Raw genomic sequence first — 23,097 nt, 5'->3', positions numbered from 1 at the left:
CAACATATCTTACCTTAATTAATCCAAACTACTGGGGCTGATGCGGCTAGTAGGTTAGCTTGAGATTTTCGAGCTAATGGACCATTAGTGAGAGATTTATGTAATATAACTTAACAAATGTAGCTAACGAACCATAGCTTCCTTGCTTCCTAATAAAAGTAATGCACATGAATGGAAATGTTATTTGCGGGTATCTGTGTCAGCGTAATATAAACATGCACTTTATGGCTAAAGCTAGCTAACAAAGCTAGCTAGCATTAGCTAATGACTCACAGTCCATTATTTTTCCAAATATGCTCATTCCGGCTCCAAGAAAACAATATACCAACTAGGGCCATTGTAAAATATAAAAATAGTTATAGTGTCACCCACTGACTTCATAAAGTCCCATTTTGAAGGCTTGAGCCATGTTGGTAGGAAAATTCCAGATGTGATGAGGAAGATTAGGTTAATGACTTATGATTGACAATTCATCAGCCAATGAGCTTGCAGTTTCGTGGAAAAAGACAATCATCCATTTGAAAACATGGTATGATTTATATTTATGAAACAGGCTTAGTGATTTATTCAATATAACACAAAGTGAGTGGCTCAGCAAAAAAACAGTGTATTTCCATAAACTTGTAAAGGACTGGAAAGCTTCTTGAAACTACAGCTATGGCCATCTGGAGGCTCTCTGACAGAATGCAGGTTTTTAGGCACTTCCACATTGGTTATGTCCACGATTTACACCGTCTATGGCACCGTCACAAACTCTGAGGCTTCAAAACGTAGCCTCCAAAATCAGTGGTTGACATTATGTTCGATACATACAGTGTGTGGAGCATCGCGCTTCATGCCAAGCTAAAGGTCATAAAACACGAGCGATCTCCGACACTCAGAGTCGAACCATCACAGAGCCTGAACTTTACGAGGCTGAAACTCTCCACTACAGAAACTTGCTCCGCATTTTCAAGGCGGCACTGACCTTTGTGCAAATCACTCCACTGTTAAGGACCTCAGAAAACAATGTACCTCCTCTGGGGTATGTTGGGTGGGGCTGATGGATTAAAGCAGTGGCCCTTAAACTGTTGTGACATGATGGCACTGGAGGTGGGGCAGCGGGACAATAAGTGTAATGAGTATCATTTTCTAAGGAAAGCAAACAAGAGTTTACCTGTGCTATGGGGCTAGCTCTTATTTTGCTAACATCCAGCTTGTCCCATTTTTTTATTTACAGTAATTAATAGAAGACCAAACACTAAGAATGGATCCAAGAACCTTCTTTTCTTTTAAAAGAAAACCCCATAAATGCTGCGTTAGAATAAAGGTCATCAGAGAAAAGTAGAAATTGAAAAGCTTTTTGATATTTCTGGTTTTGCTGGTAGGCTGGGCTCATTTAGTTTCCCTCTCAGGACATCAGGGGGCAGTTTTAGAGCCTCCTCTCAAACATCAACACCAACAGGTTTAAGTTGGACAGAATCTCCTGGACCTCAGCAGATGCTGATTCATCACCTGAACCAGATTCCCAGAGGAAACGAGCATGGCTTTTCCTTTCAGCAGGAGTTTTTCTCCTCACTGCACAGAGCTGCCCACCCTTCCCCCTTCTGGGCTCTGGGTCCGCTCGCTTGTCCACAGGAGAGTGCACACAGGAAAAAGTCCTCGAACTTCTTTTTGAACTCACATTTTCACATGAATCACTTATTCCTGATAAAGTGATTCACCCAGAAACGAGAGTAGGGAAACACCCAAAGTCTTGTCTGTCATCATCATCGGTAGCAGGCTGAACTAGCCCGATACCGTCAGAGAGGCTCTTCTTGCTCGGCTGCAGGGGAGAAAAAGGAGGAGGGGTGTGATGGGAGGAGAGATGGCTGTGTGCTCCTCTCTCCTGCAGGGGATGATGGGAGGAGGAGAAGGAGGGGTCTGTCTGTATCCAGAGATGGAGGGCTGGCAGGAATGCAGCGAGAGAGCGAGCAAGGAGTCGAGCTGCTCGCACTAAATTTAACCATGAGGGTTTAAATTTAGTCCGAGTTCGGTCCGCTGCTGCTGCTGCTGTTCTCTATTTATCACACAGACACAAAGAGAGAGCACAGCCTCATCTCTGCACACAATTATCAACAAGTGCTAGTTTGTTCAGAGGGAATGCGCAGGAAGTGCATCAGCTTTTACTCATGTGAAGAGGAAACACGAGGAAATCAATACGTTTTCATCCGTCACTGAGACAGAGGAATGGCAGCTGTATGGTTTTTAATGAAATCAGCTGTTTAGATCATCTTAAAGGTGGAAGAAATGTCTGACTGTAGTGAGACACACATCCACGTGTCTGCAAACTGCTTGCCAAACTTGAAAAGCTTGGTTTTCTGCTGCAACCAAGACTTTCAAAGCAAACTCAGCTCTCTTACTGCGAGGGTCCTTCACACACTTACGGAACGGGGGCAACTCGGGATTCAGTATTTCGCCTAAGGATACGTCAGGGGATCGAACTACTGACCTTCCAGTTAGCAGGTGACCTGCTCTACCTCCTGAGCAGGAGCTGCCACCGGTACATGCACCACCGTCAGTGCCTCATGTAATCCTGCATGTGGTTCTGTTGTTATGTGACTGACAGTGCTCGAGTGCGATGAGTCTGATAGAGAAGCAGAAAGAGGTCAGTGCTGTGTTGACAGCTGAAACATGCACAGGAGCAGCAGGAGCCTCTGCTTCATTTCATTAAGGGCTCACAGCACTCGCATCACTTCACAGGACACGTTCACTCACATTACTCCCTGAAGACAAATGACAAGTTTACCTTATCAGGACAGAGAGGAAGTCGAGTCCATGTGATGTGACTGTGTGTACAGCTGTATGCCCCCCCCCACACACACACACACAGAGCCTTGAAAGCAGATAATGACATTACATCACTAATCCAATCACTGCTTTTCACCTCAACTGGGCACTTTTCAATTCAAAATTAATCTGCTGACATACACAACTCCACCTCTACTACACACACACACATCACTCACTCACAGTCATACACAACACACCAAAACTCACACACAGCACACACACACACACACAATCACACACACACACACACACACACACACACACACACACACACACATTGAACTATGCACAGATTTCCATAATAAACTTTATCATTTTGGTTTAAAATGAGCTTCCCACATGCCTTCAACTTTCTGAGTGTTTAGCCCTGGGCCTGATTATCAAAGAGAGAGATTGTTAGCAGGATAATAATTACACCTGGGGCTATTTTACCAGATTTACTGGCAGACAAACTGGTTTTTTCATAATTGTATTTTCATTTAGTTTAAAGTGTGATCGCAGGGTTATTTCTAAACACAGAAGTTTTTATTATCGGTAGATGAACAAAAACAGATACAGCAGACTAAGCTAATGTAAGCAACAACTAGCTAGCTTAGTTAGCAGGGTGCGATCATTTGATAGTCGGGATGCAACTTTGTCAAGTGAAAAAACAGCTGGGTGAGCCTCAGAGTCACCTTGTTTTTATTTATCAGTCAGTCAATGTCTCCTTTCTACTGTTTTTAGTATTGTTGATTAAACGTTTGCTAGCTAACATGCTAAAGTCAAATACCAAGTGAGCATGCTATCTGATACAGCTGGGGCAGTTTATCTTGTAAAGGAAGCTAACATGGGCTAGCTGTTAAATGATTTTATTTAATTTTCTGTTTGAGAGTTGTATCTCTGCACATGTTAAATATACAGCACATTAAGCTAGCCTGGTTAGATAGATGCAGCCATTATTCATGTGATAGTTACGAGATAGTTTAGTGGGGGTTTTTTTTAGCACAAGCAGATACTGAACCAGATGAAACTGGACCCACCCAAAGGAGCCACACTTTGATTACGCTAGCAAAAACAAAGCTTTTATTTAAAGCTAATTTGACTACATTTAACATTAATATCAGACATTTAACAAACTGTATTAACAGAAGAACCTGAACCGCAGACTGCCTCTGTTGTTATGCATTTAGTGCTGATTAACAGATGTTTGTAAGCTAACATGTTAAAGTGGGATACTGAACAGGGGAACCATTGCTTCCCTTCAGTGGAAGACCAACATTATCTTGTAGTTGTCATTTTAACTTTAAGCACACTGTCTATTGAATAAAAACGGTATGTGAAGAACCACCAGTGAAAACATTTTGGGCCAAAAATTGATTGTAAAGAGCTTTTGTTCCCCTGGAAGTTAAACTTTAACTGCGTAGCTGCTGATGAACCCGGTCAGGATCCTACGGTGCTTCGGCTCGCTGTCTTCATCTCTGCTTTAATTTGCATCATGTTTGTCCAGATTTGCTGCCAACTTTGTAAAAATATTAAAGCTTCTGAATGAGTTAAATTTCCCCTCAGGTTTCATCAAATAAGAGAAACATTGAATCACTTTTGTTCTTTAACTGTTTTTTGTAGGATGAAAGTAAAAGAAGAACAAAGTTGAACTCTGCTTCTGCATCCCGGCCTGAAATGCAGGGACGCAGACGAGGACTGTGATGTTATTTATTGGACTGTAACCATGGAGCTGTTGCCAAGGAACGAACCATCGCCAACAAAAGGCTGGATTCATCCATTCATCCAGCGGAGCGCGAGAGGAGGAGGAGGAGGAGAGGCATCCCTGCTCGACCGAGCAGCCGGAGAGAGGAGATCTGAGCTGCACAGCCACTGCGAGCTGACACAGTTGTTGTTGATGAAACTTTACACACTCCTCTTCCTCCTCCTCCTCCTCCTCTTTCTTCATTGGAGCGTTGTCCGGACAGGCAGGCTGGCAGTCACATGAAGCCAACACCTGTTGGCAGTGTGGGGGGATGACAAGCACATGCTGCTCCGTCTCACACTGTTTCCCAACTGGCTGCGCAACAAACACATGTCGCACACGCTCACTTCGCAGCAGAGAAATGACTGCAGACGCAAAGAAACTCCAACAACATGAAGCTCAGACATGTGGTCTGCAGTCGGAGAGGGAGAGAGGGAGGAGGTGTGGAGGGGAGAAAGCAGGGAGCGAGGAGGGAGGAGGGGGTGAAAAACCGGTTTCCAATAGTGACGGATGATTTGTAGGTAACAGTTGTTTGCCTTGCAGCTCGAGGCCTGCCCTGCTCTGCCGCAGAGTCTACTGCGTGCATCTCCGGCAGACTGACAAACTCATTTCTCTTAAAAGCATCACATCACCTGTGAAAGCACAGCAGCCACCCACACAAACACAAAACACACCCAAATATACTTTATAAATATGGAAATACATATAAATATTCACCCATTGATTCTGCTTTTGTCCTGAGCTCTCATGTTACCTGAGTTTTCTGCAGGATGCCGGCACCAACAGTTTGTTTACATGTGAAACAAGCGGCTCAATGACCCAATCTACAGTCTGTGTCATGCAAATTTAGCTATTAGCACCTTAAAAGCTGCAAACCCAGGATTACAAGCTGCTGTTGCTCTATAACTCTTAACTCACCACTGTGGCCTGTTTGGGCCTCTGTGCAATCAGTCTATGTAAGCCTGAGAGGCTGATTTCACCATGATGATTATTTAATCCTGAAGTGATCACATTTGGATCTAAGCTAGCAACAGTATGTAAAACAAGGATGTGGCTACCAATGTTCCCTCTAATGTTTCATGTGTCTGAGCGAACCCTTGGACACTGTGAGCGACATTAGACGTGTGCACTGTGGTCACGCCAGCGTTGAATCATCCAAGTTACATGTTTATTAAAATAATCAAATTACAGCATTTACATTTCTGTTAGACTAAGTTTAATTAACTGCTTTAGCCCACTTACAATGAAAATCTTTAAAAAAATCTTGTTCATGACCTGTGTAGTATGTTAACACTATTGGAAGTAATCTGTTACTTAACAACTAAATGCCATGTTTTGATTGGTTGACATGGTACATTTTCGACCAATGGGAAAGGGTGGGGAGTGTTTTGGCTTCGTCTCTGCTTACAGGCTTTCGAGCGTTTTCCTTATAAAACACAGTTTTTACCGTTTCTTCACGCAGTAAATATAAACAACGACAGTATTCAGGAAGAAAACCAAATATTGCATATTTTTTTATCATAACTCTGGTTTTACGTGGCCAATCAACACAATTTAAAAACTGATATAAAGTCCACACTATTTCCATTAATTCTTCCGTCTGTCCTGCTCACATCTCCAATGGTTGTACACGTTGTCATTAACGTGGCTTCACTCCACATCGGCCACGCCGCTTTGCTTGCTAAAACAGCGGTGTCGGCACATATTTACTTTAATCTCAATTCAGGTTAGAATTTTTTTTGTGTGCGCAACGCAGATTGTCTCTGCGCAGAGACCATGCCAACAGTGCACAATTGCGCAGCTTAGAGGGAACATTGGTGGCTACTGTTAGCTCAACAAATCCATTTTAAACTTCAAGTTTAGCAATTAGCCATCACTGTTTTGTACTTTACAGTTAGAGAAGCAAGAGCACCACAGCTAATGACAACTAGCTTGGTTAGCAACATAGATAGGTGCTAAGAACTGCAGGGAAACAGATTAATTACACCAAAACTGGGATGGACAAAGCCAACCATCCCAGAGAATTACTTAGTGGACCAACACTGGAAGCACTTTTAATGTTAAACTTACTAGACCATGAAAGGAAAGTTAAAGTCTGTACTAACTGTTGCTGTGAATGGGAAAACTAGCTGTAAACACCAACTGACTGCTCAACCACCATTTTGTGTTAGCACTAGCCTGGCATTTTCAGCAATGTCAGCATGCACGTTTGAAACCTGGACAACACCTCATGCTAAGTTAGTTAGCATGAGGTGATAGTTTGCAGTGATAGATTAGAGATTAGATGAAACTTGGGTTCCTCTGAGAAATTCAGTTTAGCATGAGGTGATAGCTTGCAGTGATAGTTAGCATGAGGTGATTACTTAGTTAGCATAAATGACTATTAACCCTAGAACACTATCGCTGGGTGATTTACACCCGAGAAAATACATTTACATGATTTCTCTCTCCTGCAGCTGTTTGCGTGTCGAGGAGCCTGTGCCATCACCAGGGAAGTCTCAAATGTCCCAGGAATGGTGGACCAAAGACCAGCTTTCCAGAGTCATTATTTTGTTTTAGGAGTCTTATTTTTCATTTTGTTAGACATGGCACAGTTGAAAGTAAAAGAAGACCACTCTAATTTGTCATGTGTTGTCATATTTTGATATATTTGATTACTGTTCATTGGTTATATTATACCGGGTATAAATCACCCGGCATTAGTGATCGTGTTACTATTTATAGCGATAGTGTTCTAGGGTTAAAGGGTCTAAATATGATCATTTCTGCATTAAATGTAGACATTTAAACAGGAGAGTCTATACAGATTGATTCGCTTTTGAAGCCTTGCGTGGGCACAAGAGGGACTGTAATACTTGGTTCTTCTGTATTAATAATACTTTCTTCAGTCTCCTTTAACCTCTCATTTTAGATAAAATCATTCATTGTACGACAGTGTAAAAACTTTACACTGGCCTGCACACTAGATTAGAGAGATTAGATAAAACTTTATTAATCCCTCGGGTGGGTTCCTCCGGGAAATTTGGTAATAGAGAGAAGAACACTAGAGAGAAGCTAAAGGGTTAAATTTCAAAGTCAGTTTTGGCTTCAGGTTGGGAAATGTAACTGTGACAGTGTCAAGTCCTCTAAAGTATAGATGAACCAACGTGTGTGTTTGTGTGTCAGCCTTATCTGGACCAACCAGTTTTGTGATGCTGATACTTTAGATACAGTTACTATGACGACTGCTCACCTGTTGCTGTCAGAGTTGGGGGTAGGGTGTGTCACGACCTGTGTTTACATGACTTAAAAGTACAATGGCCTACATTCATCACTAGCACTGAAGCTAAAACAAACAAACAAACGTTTTCAGGAGTAATGTGTGATGTGTAAAGATTTTCAGGTCCTCCACAAACACCAGAACTCACTTGTGTTTATATCACTACATGAGATACAGCATATCGCATGTCGTCATGTTAGATTAAAAAACCATCTCAGATCAATAATCAGAGGACACACGCATTCATTTGTAGCTCTCTAAACTTAACTAGTGATGAAAAGTCTTCACACACACATATCATGGTTACACAATTCATTTATAGCTGATTTTAAACTGATAAAGATTTTCTGCAAACTTCTTATAGCCATGAACATGTCTTCATCTTCCATCCATCCATTCACTTCCGCTTATCCTTTTTCAGGGTCGCGGGGGGAGCTGGAGCCTATCCCAGCTGTCATAGGGGGCGAGAGGCGGGGTACACCCTGGACAGATCGCCAGTCTGTCGCAGGGCCAACACACAGGGACAGACAACCATTCACACCTAGTGACAATTTGGATTATCCAATTAACCTATCCCCACAAGCTGCATGTCTTTGGATGGTGGGAGGAAGCCGGAGTACCCGGAGGGAACCCACGCAAACACGGGGAGAACATGCAAACTCCACACAGAAAGACCCCGGCCTGGTGGTGGAATTGAACTCAGGACCTTCTTGCTGTGCGGCAACAGTGCTAACCACCGTGCCACCGTCTTCATCTTGATTAATGATTTCTGTTATGTGGCCGCAGAGTGAAACTCTATATACACACAGTCATGTTTATATGACATTAGAACATTAACTTAGCAAGCAAGCTAAAATTTACTGTCTAGCTGCTATGTTTGGTGTCAAGCAATTTGTAACTAGGCTAACATTAGGTAATGTTTGTCAGAAGAAGGTTACATTTGTTTCACAAAGCCCATCTGTTTAGCCAGCTAGCTGTTATGTTAGATGCCAAGTAATGTTTCACCAACTAAAGTTGCCTTTAGCTAAAATTAGCCAAAGGTAAAGGTTCGTTTTATGAAGTGCACCAAGCAGAACGAAATTAAACGAGTAACAGATTCATGCAGCATAGCTAATTTACAGCTACCTGGTTAACTGTATTTTGGTTGCTACTTTTATTGCTATTCAAAATGCTAGTTGGCTAGCATAATTTCCTCACCAGCTGTGGCGATTTTAAGGACGCTAGCTTTAACTTAATGTCCAAATATATTGATTTATTCATTAATAAATAAGGTAATGATACAAAACTAATTGTATTGAAGTGTTTTCAGACACACTGCCACTAATCGCCTGATGTTAACGCATTCACAATTTTGGATACGTGAAAATCATGGTGTCAAAGTAGGATCACCTGATAACCTCCACACAGGCCTGAAGACTGGTGTGAAACAATCAGACTACTGCTGGTTGCACTGGGAAAAAAGAGTGTTCCTCGAGTGGCTGACAAAAACTTCCTTGTTTTTACTTTAGTAGCTAGCCTACTGCTGCAGTCCCTGCTTGAATGGAATTGCCAGACCTTTCTACAAACACTGTCCCGTCACCCTCTGACAGTAAGGGAAGTGAAAGTTATGCCTGAGGGCTGCATCCAAAATGATTCCAATTTTAATTTGAAGGCAAACCTCCTTTATTTTCCCTTTGTTTCACACGTTTTCCACTTGTAATACTGCTCAGCTAAAAGTTAGCGAGTATTTGCAGACAAACATGAAAAACTACAGGCAGCTTTGTTAATCTGGTACCAACCAAAGCTTTTCTGCACGCTTCAGGGACCACTGCCAACCAGTTGGGACACAGTTCTTTTCTTTAGCAACTGATGGCTGTCTCAGAAGTTTGGAAAGAAACGTGTCTGGATTTCTTTACTTTTCTTGAAGACGTTTCGCCTCTCATCCAAGAAGCTTCTCTTTAGTTTTAAGAGCGATTGGCGGAGAGTCCCACACTTTTAAGCTCTACTGGGAGTGTCCCTACGAGGGTCGTGGACCCCGTATTGATCCTTTGCCTAATCACACCAGCGAAGGTGCCTATATCATCCCCAGCTAGCTGTAAGACCCACAGAGGTTAGGAAAGAAGGACATAACTGCTGCGACGATACCTGGTGGTTTATACCACAGGTAATCCTCTTTTTGACACGTGGCATACCCAAAATGTATAAACTAGATTTAAGTTTTTATTTAGTGTGACCCAAAATGAGTTAGTGAGTGCACACACTGAGCAGGAAACCGTTCACAGAGGTGAAGATGTAGGCTTCTTCCAGGTCAGAAGTGCTTCTATAACCACAGCTTTCGCCATCTGGTGGCAAATGCAGGTTTAAGCACTTCTGCACAGGCCACAGGGATGATTTGCACTGTCAGTATTTTGCTGACACTTCACGTGAGCTTTGTTATCATCATGCTGATATGCAGCGTATACACTGCTCTCTGAGCTGTTACACACATGACATACAGGAAATACAGCAGAACATCACAGGGACAGTCTGTATGTCTTATCACTGATGAGGCTGATGTGAGCTGACACAGCAGCAGTGGACGTCTTCATTAGCAGCGGGTTTCTGGAAGTTCAGCAGAAGTTCTTTATAAACCCACGCAGATCAATAACACGCCATCGACCCTCTTCTCATTTTGTCAGTATGACAAAGCTCAAAGCAGCTGCTAGAAAACGTCCTTATAACAACAACACGGATGCAAGGATGAAGAAATATTGTTTCCTTTTTTTCTTACAGAAAGAGGCCACTGAATGATACAGGTGAACGGCATGTGCTGGTTTGTGGACCAGGGGGCCAAACGAAGAGCCAACAGCTCCTTCTAGTGGTGTGTCTGCTGTACTACACACCTGTAGTTACATAACAAACAAGAGCAGCCGCTATAATGAGGCCAGTGTTTGTCCAAAGGGCAGATTTCCTGTCTGTGTTGAGTGTTTAATGTTTATCTGGAGACATGACCTGACAGATCTGATGGTTTCTCAGAGGCCACGCAGATCTTTATCTAACATCTTCTACTAAAACTTGCTGCTTTTGCTATGAATAAACAGCAGAGTCTGTAAAGAAACTGGATTATATTTTCACAGCAGAGCTATGACAATGATTAAGTGTTTGCTGTGTGAGAGGACACACGTGAGCGAAGTCATGAAACCAGAAAAAGCTGCTAAAGTTAAACGAGCGGTTCCTTTCCTGTGGTCTCATTTCAGTTTATTTCCAGTGAACAAAGATCTTAATGGACAACTTGAATGGGTTTGAATGTGCTTTTATTGTTAGTATTCAGCATTGTTAAAAGGCATTCAAAGCACAAAGCAAAGCGTCAAATCACTGGTTTTCAATCAGGAGGGTAAAAAAACAGACGAGGTTACAGAGTTTCCCTGTGTCAGAGTGCAGGTCCAGCTCAGTTTGTCAAAGTTTGGGAGAAATTCATCACCTGAAAACGATCATTTTAGTGGTGACTGGGCACTGCAGTGAGTGTGGTTTTTCATTTGTGTCATTAATGATAAAGCTCAAAACCTTATTCTTCCTTTAAATATTATTGAAGCTTCAAACTTGTTTTGTTTGTTCAAAAAGTTCATAACAAGACAGAAAATCATTTGTGAACAATCGGCGACTAATTTTACAAACTCGGGGATTTTTCTGATGAAGTTTAAATGTCCACTGACAGAAAATGACACAAACTTCAAACACATTATGAAGGTAATGAAATGAGGTCCAAACATCTCGTTTAACCATGAAGCTCATATTGAACTCCATTTTGTAGGTGTTATGTAATAAATCTCTTTTAATGGATATTTTCTGAATCTAAAATATTTTTAGATATTTTATGTTTCATTGATTTGTAAAATCTGTTCTCAAATATGCCAAATGAAGCGCGACCGAAAACTACGATTCTTATTTGTTATGTTATTTTCATAAAGTGTAGTTTATTCTAGCCATCCAGAGGAGGCGGAGTTATAGATGGTAAGAAATAAAGCTGCTTCAATATCAGAGAAGTGGAAAAACTCTGATCTTAAAAAGTTGCATAAACCTCCAAATCTGTGGAATTAAAAAAAAGTTACATTTGTAAACACGATCATTAAAGCGGTAACTTGTGCTCTTTCTTGGCTCCGCCCACTCATCCAGAAGTGGTGCTGATTGGTGGAAATGGTGATTACTTTGCAGGGTAAGGGATGTTGACCTCAACAAATCCAGACACCTGAGTAAAGACAAACAGATCAGCTCGTCATGAAAACAGTCGTTACAAACTTTCACACTTCCAGGATATCAAACACCACGAGGCAGGATATCCAAAAAATAATGAAAAATAATCAAAACCTAACAAAATGCTAAATAATATGAGTTCACTATGATTCTAACATCTAAGATTGAGTTTTTTGCATTGTTTTACTTTGAGCGGCTGTTTATAAGTTTGTAGTCTGTAGTTTTACTGTAGCTGTTTGAATCCTGCTTATAATTATAGTTTGTTGATAATATTTTAAATAAAAAACAAATAAACTGCGTTCAGATGCCTAATAAGATTCATTGCTAAATAAAAAATGAAAGAATTATGGTAAATAAAATCCCCGTGGCATGGTTTAACTAACATCTGTCGTCTCAAGTGCTTATCCGACCAATCAGCACGCAGTAGCAGAGTGCTTGTGTTTGATGGTCCAAATCAGTCTTTTATGTGTTGAACCAAAATAAAACACTGCGTCTCGGCGCCCTCTGGAGGCTCTGAGAGGATATTCTGAGGACACCAACCTGTAACCACACTTAACAATTTCAAGGAAGTAAGAGGGCGGGTGGAGGAAACTGGAGCCGTTCTGGTTTTAATGGCGAGAATCTACAGGTCAGGTTGTGCTGGTTACCTGACGGACTTCCTGGCAGTCCATCAACGCCGTGATCCGACGCAGTCCAGGCAGCCAAGGGATGAATGTCTCCTGCCAGGTGATGGTAGCCTGAGGAGGAATCTCTCTGAAAATCACACAGAGTAAAGTGTTCAACACACAGAACATCCCGCCGTCAGTGCACACAGCATCCGAGGCGTGTTTACCTGTAGTATTTAGACTTTGGACCTATGAGCCCAGCTCCCTCGAGGGATAGATTGACGCCACGCAGAGCAAAGCTGAAGTTGTTGGTGAACTCAACTTTGACACCCATCTCCTGGTTCAGCAGAGGCTCCCCGTTCAACTAGAGGAAGAGTCCAAAGTTACAGTCACTGTACAAAGTGTGTCCAGCACAGTCTGTCACAGAAAAACATACAAATATAAGCGGACCCCTTCTGCTAATTTCCAGATCCACATTCTCATTCCTGGACTCTACTAGAGCAGCTTTACATGCATCACAGTTCAAAATAATGCTTCTTTGTCTTATCACGGGCCTCGCTGCAGCCCTTCAGTACATCCTCTTAAAAATGCAGTTTTAGCTCCTCCCCCTTTTAAAGCCAACTTTCTGGTCGCTTTGTTGGAGATATTTAACAGTTCTAAATAATTGACTGATGAAAGAAACCTCGCCATGTATTAGGCCTTTGTGCGCCTTACCGTCACTTTGAGGTCCGGGGTCTGCAGCTCCAGCACCTTTAAGTCAAGCACATGCAGGTTATCAGACTGTCCGCTCACAATGAAGCGCAGGCAGGTCTGAGAGCTCAGCTGGGTCTGGTACTCATAAGCTGGGATCTTAAACGGCACACTATAACCTGTAAAACAGAGAGAAATGCTAAAACGTTCATCACCAAATCTTCAGACTTTAAAACAACAAGATTCTGGTGGAGCTCACTCTGGTAGGGCAGCACAGTCACATCGAAGGTGATGTCTTTGAAGTGACTGGCCACAACTCCAGTGTAGAAGATGATGTCACAGTCCAGGTGAGCCGTCACGTTTCTGAGGACTTTACCCTGGTTCTTGAAGGTCACTACCAGCTGCACATCCTGACCTATAACACACTGCAGATGAAGAGAGAGCCAAGTGAGCCACATGCGTTCTGGGTCTCCTCAGGACTTCTATGCTTTTAAATGCCTCGATTTTGGCTCAGGCTGAAAGGATTTATTTAAGACTAAACAAGAGCAGTGACAAAGTAAAGCAGAATGTGGAGATCCTTCCTTGGTAGAAAGGCTCCTCGTTCACGTGGCATGTACTGTCATTGTACTTAAATGGTCTCCACAGTAAACAGATGTGTAACGGAGCAATTTTGGGATGTATCAGATGTGCTGCAACTGTGTGATGGGCCACCTTTCCAGCACCTTGCATGAATAATTAGAGGCTCTGAGGGCAAACAGGGTCCCACCCAATATTAGCAGGGTGTTCCTAATAAAGTGAAATGTGCTCTACAAGTGCACAATTTGAATGTGGAGGTAGCAGACAGGTGTGTTACCGGCTCCACGATGACGGTGACAGACAGGTCATCCTCAGGCACATCGCTGTGATCCCTCTCACAGCCGAACCCCTCCGCCCGGGCCATGGTCGCCTCATCTTCTGCACTTCCTGTAAGAAAAAAGCACAAACATCAAAGCTGATTCAGTTTATTAATAAACTGAAAAGTTTATTTATAATTGTGTTTGCTTGTTGGGTTTGATGCCCTGTGATTGTTACCTTCAGGGTACTTGTAGGTGTTTGTGATGTTGTTCTGTTGTTGTGAGCCCACAGCTTTGGTTAAAATTTTCTCTCCAACGTATGTCTTGTCCACTCTGAAGGGAGTCAGATTCCCGTACTTATCTCTCTTCAGGAAGACCACGTCACTGTTCACCTGGAGGAAACGATTTCAAGATATTGTGAAACTCTGTGCTGATCAGATATTGTCCCATTGGTTTTTATGCTTCGCTAACCTCAGCGAACACAAAGCCGCAGTCAAACGGGTAACACACGTGACCCTCCTTAATGGCAATGACCGGTGCTGGACCACAGCGGAAAAAGCCTACGAACAAGCACAGACCTGTTAGCTCTCTGTTTAACTGTTGTTTCTTAATCTGTGCGCTCATCTGTTTGTCTCACCGTCACTGGTCTCCTGAGGCGTGGAGTCAACCACCTGCCATCCTTCCAGCCCGGGCGGCAAATCAGGACGCTTAATCATCACCTCGTTCCAGCAGTGGTAGTTCCTGCAGAGAGAGGCAGTGTAGCTAGTGCACTCCCAACGCTGGTCTCGAGTTCAAACACATGGGAAAAGGTGTCCAGCACTGAAGTCTTTCCCAAACCAAGCTCACAGGAACATTGTAATTATGATACGGTACCAGATGGAGTCCCTGGTGTTGCGTCTGTCTGGGGTGCCATCAGCATTGAAGAGGAGGTCAGTCTTCAGGTTGCCCGTGTTGTCATGAGCTGAATTGTAGTTGGTGATGACCCTTGCTGGGATGCCAAGGCATCTGAGGACTGCAAGGATGTGAAATATATAAAAGCTACATTGTTTATTCAGGTTTTTGTTCCTGCAGAATTTCAATCAGTGCCTTGAATGAGCCACAGCCTGATTTGATCTGTGGTGCAGACTAATAAAATGTTTGCATAATCAATATTTTTGTACAGTAGATCAGTACAAGTAAACTCTAAAATGTAATGAGCCAAACACTTATGAAAATAAATCATCATCAGCATGTGTAATTACACATGCATGACAGTTCACTTAGTTTGAGTCTTTTTATGAAGGTGTTATGTGGTCACTGTAGTCATGTTGGGTCTCTCTGAGAGTTTTTGTTGCTGTTGTCATTGTTTTAGATCTTTTTGATGGATGGCTGAACAGCAGGGTTATTAAATATGAATGTGAAAAAGTTGCCGACCGACCCCTCATATCAACAGATGTTTTTTTTCTTTTTCGTACCAATACTTTTGTAATTTTTTAATAAAGCCATACAGTTTAACCTTCATTCTATGAATATTTTCTGAGTTACACACAGGGGTTGGTTGAAATTCTTACTTTTGTCCAACATTTCTGATTCCTCACAACTTCAAGTACAGGAGAGATCCAGGTGAAATTTCGGGGAGGAATCATAGCAAGAGGAGGAGCCTTCTGTCAATATTTAGGTTTAAAGAAAACCTTCCAAATAACTTTTCTGAGATGGGCAAACAGCTGCCCATCTCATATGATGAAAACATTTAAAAGGTAGAGCGTGTAAAAACTTTCACTGCTGCATATCGGTACGCCGAGTTTGGTTTTCTTACTCCTCACAAAAGCAGTGTGTAATCCAAGCAACGGTTGCTGCTATAGGACAAACATGTTTTAGTCAGCCAGAAGCAACCAAAAACATCACAATTAGACTGTTCCCAAAGTTTCTACTATTGTTTGAACTGGATCCGCCCTGGAGTTTTTCCCTATCTGTGGAAGGCTGTAGGTCCAGTGTTAACCTCAGTCACTGAATCTCACTGACAGATGACAACAATAGTGAGGTGAGTTGTTGGTAAGCGCCACCATTTTTGGCACTGTTAGCCTCTGTTAGCCTCTGTTAGCTCCTGTTAGTCAAAAGTTAATTAAACTTTGTTTGAAGTGGATGCAAATTTGTTGGACTCTAATACTTAGTGAATAAACTCTCATAAAAACTGTTAATGTTATCAAACTGTTTATCGAAGGAAAGTGTGATTGTTAGGATGCTTGAGCCTAACGCTAGCTAGCATAATTTTAGCTTATAGCTAGCTGTAGTTGTTTAGCCGGCACTTGTCAGCTATCTGGAGACGGGAGGGTCACATGTTCAATTTTGTGATAATTGTGATAATATCAGGAATAAATGAGCATGTTTATGCATGTTTTTGTTTTTAGAGCCCTGACTTCAGTCGAAGAAATGAATGAAATTTCATTGCGATGTCGGTGGCGTTGATCTCGTCATTTGCATTTTTGCTTCTTTGATAAACGGGACTCTCAGATGATGTGAACAACTTCACCTCTCCTCTGCCTTTGGCACACTATATATATGTAAAGTCAGAAGGGAGATGTTCTCCTCGGCTCCTCTATTTAAATATGATGGAGTAACTTGTTCCTATATATTTTTAAAATATTGCTTATCAGTTCATAAGAATGCATATTTAGCTTCCTCTAAGAATCATTTTCTTATTAAATGACATTAAAAAATTACTGAGTGTTCCTCTAATGTTTATTGTCTTTCTTTTAAAAATCGTTTTCTTGGAGCAATTGTAAAATTGATTTTCTTGCATTTTTTAATAGTATTTAAATGTGTTTTTCAGCCCTGAAATGTAACGTTTGAAAGCTCCTGAACCTATGAAGTTATGAAGCTTATAAAATTACTGGAAAAGTAAGTAAAAAGTACCCAATATGTTCCTAACCCTATGTAGTTTGAGGGCCTGTAAGTCTGAAAGTACTCACAGAATGAAGGTAACATTTTATGCTGAAGTTACTGCAGTTAAAAGTCAGCTGATTCTGAGGAGGTGAGGTGGGATGAAGTAAACAGAGCACATGCTTACAGGTGTTGAAGACTCCAGCGTACACCCAGCACTGAGCGAAACAGACCGGGACTCCGGTGTTGGCGTACTGCAGCAGGATTTTGGTGCTGCCAGTCCAAGACGTCGGGGGTTTGCCCATGGAATAGTCATTGCTCCAGTTCCCAACCATCACACCGTTGTCATCCTGAGAGTTCATCTGCAGGAGCGGGCAGGTCAAAGGTCAGCAAAAAATAACTGACTTCTCTTTTTTAAGGAATTCAACCTCTCATCTCTGGTGTGGTACCCCACAAGGTCCTGCTGTTGCACCTTTCATTGAGCGGTTGTACCCTACAGCAGCCGGTCTTGTACAATCTATCACGTTCACCAGTGACTTCTTTAGGTTCAGTTCTGTTTATGTTGGGCCAAAACAAAAGGAACCGACCTGATTTGAAAGGTAACAATATGCTTGTTTAGCATGTGGTGAAAATCCCACCTGACCTGCCTAAACCCATTTGTTCTTCTTGACCTTGTGCAGTTTAAGAGCTTAATGTACTGTATGAGACTGGAGCAGGGGACCCAGAGAAAACCCACCAGGCAAGGGGAAAACAAAACCCTGTTGAAACCCAGAACCTGCTTGCATCAAGGCAACGACAAAGTCTTAAAATCAAGACATTAGATTGAATATTTCACCCTATTTCTTTTAGTGTTTGGTCAAACATTGACTTATTTGTCCTGTAAGTACACCTTAAATCTAGAAGATAGGGTGAAACTGCATTTTGATCTTTGAAAAAGTGCAAATAGTTAACTTGAGGTCGTTTCCCCATTGCTATGACTGTGGTGACACAGTTAATCAGTACTCAGGCTCTGTATTCTCACCATGGCAGATCCCACCCTGACCAGCTTGACAACGTTGCCCCGGTCGTAGATTGGCATCTGAGACGCATCCAGAACGAAGATACAGGCGTCCAAAATGCCGCGCTCAAACTGCAAAGAGTGCATTTTAATTAATTATAAGCTGATAAATTAATCAATAAATTACTTTATTGTTTTTATGTGATCAAGTATTTGTACTTACCTGCCCAAATGTCCATGGACGGTCTACCACAGAGCTAGATGAACCCTGGTAGATCACCCCTTCATCATTCAGGACGTACTCCTGTCTTTCTGCTTCATTAGGAAGAAACACGTGATCGTCTGCAAACAGAAACGCTTTGCTGTAAGAACTTTCATTTGGCTACAAAGGCATCGTGATATCCATTTGTAAATGTCAGTCAAACACAGAGACCTAGAGTTCATTATCATCTAGATCTACAGAAAAATACAACGGTGTGTCATCTGCATAACTATGGTAACAAATGCTGAGCTGTCTTATAAGGTTTCTAAGCAGCGGCATGGATAAGAAGAAATGTACCGGATCAAGACGCCTGCTTTGTGGAACTCCACAGAAACCTCACTGATCCCCAATCTCCACAGATGATCAACAACCCACCGTTCCTGCTGGTGAATGTGGATTTTATGATCTGTCGTATTGAAGGCCTCATTCAGTCTCTAAAATGTTCTATAACCAGACTGTACTTACCACTGTTTCCATCTTTCTTTAAGAAACCACTACATTTGTACAAATATTACGGGAGGTTGGATATTTGTCTGTAATCAGTATATTTGTGGTTTAACTAAAGGGCATTTTAAAGCAGAGGGAGAGTTTGCTTTCTCAAGTAATGGATCAGTGATCATCGTGACAGGCTTGACGATAAATTATAAACGTAAACAAGGTCATCAGTGCGAACAGTGGGATCTGAGATATGTTTTTGCCTGATGAGGTGAATCAATTGGTTGAAAACGTTGACACATTTGTCAGAGGTATGATGGACGTCTGACAAACTCTGGAAGAGCTATGACAGATATTTCACACCTTTGATATTATTATAAAGGGTCACTTTTGTGTAACTACGAGATGTATGAAAAATTATGCAATGGATTTAGATTTATTGAAAAATGTATGTCATTTATCTTTGGCAGACTGAGGTGCAGATGAAGCTGCACTGATTCTGATCATGATTTTACTTTTACTCTACCAGCAGGGGGCAGTAAGCGCAGAGGAAATGGTACCTGGACACCAGGCGTTGAAGAGCAGGTACAGGTCAGTGGTGGGGTCCCTCTTGGTGCGCTGCATGCCCATGCCAGTGGAGATGGCCACGTACACCTGAAACTTCCCCACAATGGCGGTGGCATCTGGTGTGATGCCGAACATCACAGATGTACCCTGAGATTGCAGAATCCGGCCTGACCACGAACTGCTGCCACGGTTACCGAAGGTCACCATCACCAGGGAGCCCTTATTGGGCGAAGGATCGGAGCCTGATGGAAGAGTTATTTTTTAATTCTTTATTTATCCAGGTGAAAAAATCATTTCCAAAGAGAGGCGTGGCATCATTTCTCATTGTAATAAGAAAAATGCAATGGGATGTTTTTACGTTACAACGTCGGGGCGATTGTGGCTCAAGAGTTGGGAGTTCGTCTTGTAATCGGAAGGTTGCCGGTTCGAGTCCCGGCTCAGACAGTCTCGGTCGTTGTGTCCTTGGGCAAGACACGTCACCTACTGCTTTCTGGTGATGGCCAGAGGGGCCGATGGCGCGATATGGCAGCCTGGCTTCTGTCAGTCTGCCCCAGGGCAGCTGTGGCTACAACCGTAGCTGCCTCCACCAGTGTGTGAATGTGAGAGTGAATGAATAGTAGAATTGTAAAGCGCTTTGAGGCGTCCCGAAAAGCGCTATATAAATGCAATCCATTATTAAAAACACATTTTTAGGAGTTGGTTATTTCTACCTTACATCAATAAAAATAAACACATAAAAATCAAAAATCCTGGTCAAACAGGTTACATTTTTATATTTTAAAGACTTCAGTTCGTGTATTTGAGGCCAGATGTGTGTGAACATCTGTCAGCTCTGCAGTTGTGTGTTTAACATGGAGTGTTTCCTAATGGCCGGGCCGTGGGGAGAGCTGTGTACTAATTAAGCAGCCAAACGAATGTGAAGCTGCTTAATGAACTGACGGCCGTCTGATTGCTCAGTGGGCGACTGTTAACGAGCGTCTCTTCATCAGCTAATTGCTTAATGAGGGAGCACCCCCCCGACACACACACACATGTGTCAGTTTAGAGGAAAATGTTAATTAGCAACACTCAGACCAGGCAGAGGAACAAAATGAGAAAAAATGACCTGAGATACTAAAAACTGTGTGTGAACAAAATCCCTCGATTGGACTGATCTGCAGGTGTCCGGGTTACAAGTTCCTGATCGCTGTTAATGCTCAGGTAGGTAGAGCAGGTGGGGAGGAAACCTCAAACAGTTCACTGCTCACCAAACTGGGAAAAGACGGATAAGCTGCCATCATACAGTTTAAGGCAAACTATAATCCCAACAATACCAAAACCAAAGCCACACTGGTCTTTGAGGATTCTCTGAGATATGGCAGGGGGTCTCACAACAAGCATACGAATCATGCAAGTGTAAAAAGACGCCAAATGTTTAAAAATTAAGAGAATTTTAAACTGCATCAGTAGCCTCTTGCAAACATTTGTTTCAATTTCTTTATTTTACTCTATGAAAAATACCAACGATAACAGAGTTTGATGTTAAATAGTATTTTTGCACCAACGAGGTGACTTCCAGTGAAAACATTGCATATGTCAGCGTGGTGTGCAGCGTGTCCTTAAAAAAATCTGAGAGCACTGGACAGACGAAGTTTGAGGCCTTAAAAGCTCTACGGCACATGAAGAGTATCGAAGCCCAGAATTCAAACTCACCAATCGTAAACTCGATGTGGAAGTCGTCCTCCGGAGCCAGCGGGCGGTTGAAGGTCACCTGCATGACGAACTCCTGACCACGGCGCACCACCAGGTTCTGCATGTAGTAGTCGGTGGTGTAGTGCTTCGGCTTGTTGACGTCCTGACACATGTTGATTTTCAGTGCCTCCAGCAACACTGAGGGGGCGGGGACAAAGCAGAGGATGCTGGTCATCGACTGGCAGCCATGACAGCTCCTCGCTTCAGAGTGTTGCAGAGTACTCAACAACAAGACAATGCAAGGCCCGCCACACGATAAAGGAGGTGCTAACGTAAAACAACAGGGCTGGAAATGAGCAGGTGCGCTGTAAACGGTCCCCAGAGACAGGTGACGCAAGCAGGTCTCACCTCCACCAGGTGCAAACGCTCTGGGCGTGACCTCAGATTCAGCAACGCCTTCAAAAGGTTCAAATTCTGGAACAACATCTGAATATGACAGGTTGGAGGTCGGCAGCTGGAGGAAAAAAAGTCAGGCAATCACTCGTTTTCGGTTAAATTCAAAATGAACTGTTAATTTTGTTGTGAGGCTACCGGCTTGGCGTAGCGCCCCTTCTGGGTTTCAGCGGTTGGACCAGTCATGGTTGTCAAAGGTCAAAGGTTACACTGGGGTGATTGGTCAAAGAAAAAGAGAGCAAAAGTCCAGGAAAGAAATAAACACAGAGTTTATAGCATCGTATTGTTTAATATATTCTTATGTATCTTTCTGTTACTTAAAAAGAACGACGACAATTATTTACAATGTAAATAGAAAAACGAATAATAACAATATAATGTAAGAATGATTTCCAATGTAAAATATGAATAATTATTATTTACACTGTAAGTAAATAAGTCAGTGCAGCGGGAGCAGGTACAACCTCTGCTCGAGCTTCACTCACCGCTCTGAAGAAGAGGAGCTCGTCCTGCTGCGTCTCTGATCAGGTGCTGATCGAGTCGACTTCAGCATCACTTTATATCCACACACACTTCCTCTTTTCACTCACACACACTGGGTTTCCCGTCACTTCTGAGGACTCGCACTGAACAGCTCATGACCCAGTAGGTGGCCTTGACCCACCCGATCATGTCGTAGCGGCCACAGTGGGCGGAGGTCACGCTGACCTCTGGCTCCATTCAAAACTTCCATTAGAAATTCTCAGATTTTAGTTGCAGCACAAACTGAATTAACCATCTTAAACCCAACAGAAACAAAACTGCTAACGTGATTGAATCCTATGGTTAAAGTATATGAAATCAATAAAATTCTAGTTCAATATTTTCTTTGTTTTCTGGTCGACTCTTCACGGCGTTGCTTCACCTCGTTGAGGTTTGCAGCGTTCGTGCTGCTGCGCTCGGACCTTCGTCCTGCTGCCTGGTCCGAGCTTCAGCTGTGGGACACAGACGAGCTGGTGTGCGCTCAGATCATCCTCCCTCCAGCGTGCTGAAGCTGTTTGAGGTGTTTGTGCGGCGTTTGGTCTCGTTTGAAGGACGTTGTTCTTATTTCGTTCAGATGCAGCTTTGCAAACCTAAGCCATGCTGCCATGTTCTTGTTAGAGAGAAGAAGCTTCTAATTGTGCTGTCATGAACTTTAACCTTTAACGTGCTGACTGGGACCGTTTGGGTTGTTTGGGGCTTCTCTGAGCGTTCCACAGTCTGATGTTCGCTCCTGGGAGGACTGACGCCGTCTTTAACGTTTTCCAAATAAAAGATCTTTCTCAGGTTAGGATGACAGACCTGAAAGCTCCACACATACACACTGTGAAAACATCTGCTTTTACTGAGATGCTCACACTGATGATGATCAAGTGCATTCGAACACCAGCACTTGGGTGACACTTCATTGCTGTTGAAGCAGTAAGGATGTTTTTCACAGGCTGCAGTGTTTGTTAAATGATAAACACACGGTGCAACAATCTGAGGCTGTATTTATGTGAAAGTAAGATCTGCTGCAGTGACCATAGTACAGGTACAATGATGTCAGTACTTGGGTTCTGGAGGTTCTTCAGTCATCTGCACTTTCACGTCGGCCCCTGGGCTACAGTCTGGGCTAGCATGCTAAGGCAAAGCTAGCCCAGACGCAGCCGGACAGGCAGACTGAGCTTCAAGCGCAGTGACGAGCAGCCTCCATTTCTGAAGT

At 42.7% G+C, this 23,097-nt stretch overlaps 1 protein-coding gene across 1 annotated transcript; it reads right to left on the bottom strand.

Moving 5' to 3' along the window:
* Positions 1-11,022: 11,022 nt before the first annotated feature.
* Positions 11,023-21,902, bottom strand: LOC102312153 (coagulation factor XIII A chain). Its single transcript, XM_005940365.3, has 18 exons — positions 21,860-21,902; positions 21,513-21,584; positions 21,330-21,435; positions 20,943-21,119; positions 19,244-19,492; positions 18,210-18,328; positions 18,011-18,118; positions 17,177-17,351; positions 15,004-15,142; positions 14,768-14,871; positions 14,602-14,690; positions 14,369-14,522; positions 14,151-14,260; positions 13,557-13,722; positions 13,322-13,476; positions 12,835-12,971; positions 12,650-12,755; positions 11,023-11,997 (listed from the first exon to the last, which is right to left on the bottom strand). Exons 2-18 carry the CDS (start codon positions 21,558-21,560, stop codon positions 11,953-11,955), a joined length of 2,187 nt encoding a protein of 728 aa, XP_005940427.1. The 5' UTR covers positions 21,561-21,584; positions 21,860-21,902; the 3' UTR covers positions 11,023-11,952.
* Between the last annotated feature and the right edge of the window lie 1,195 nt (positions 21,903-23,097).

Source organism: Haplochromis burtoni, unplaced genomic scaffold, assembly GCF_018398535.1.
Source record: "Haplochromis burtoni strain Fernald_Lab_line unplaced genomic scaffold, NCSU_Asbu1 Contig_291, whole genome shotgun sequence".
Taxonomy (NCBI): Eukaryota; Metazoa; Chordata; class Actinopteri; order Cichliformes; family Cichlidae; genus Haplochromis; species Haplochromis burtoni.
This window is presented reverse-complemented; position numbering and strand designations above follow the sequence as displayed.

Excerpts from the sequence above, each read along its gene's own strand:
- LOC102312153 (XM_005940365.3), bottom strand. The coding sequence starts at position 21,560 with ATGACTGGTCCAACCGCTGAAACCCAGAAGGGGCGCTACGCCAAGCCG. Across the intron at positions 13,723-14,150 it reads TCACCGTCATCGTGGAGCCG|TGTGTTATAGGTCAGGATGT; the intron begins GTAACACACCTG and ends CTTCATCTGCAG. Across the intron at positions 13,477-13,556 it reads GACTGTGCTGCCCTACCAGA|GTTATAGTGTGCCGTTTAAG; the intron begins GTGAGCTCCACC and ends TCTGTTTTACAG.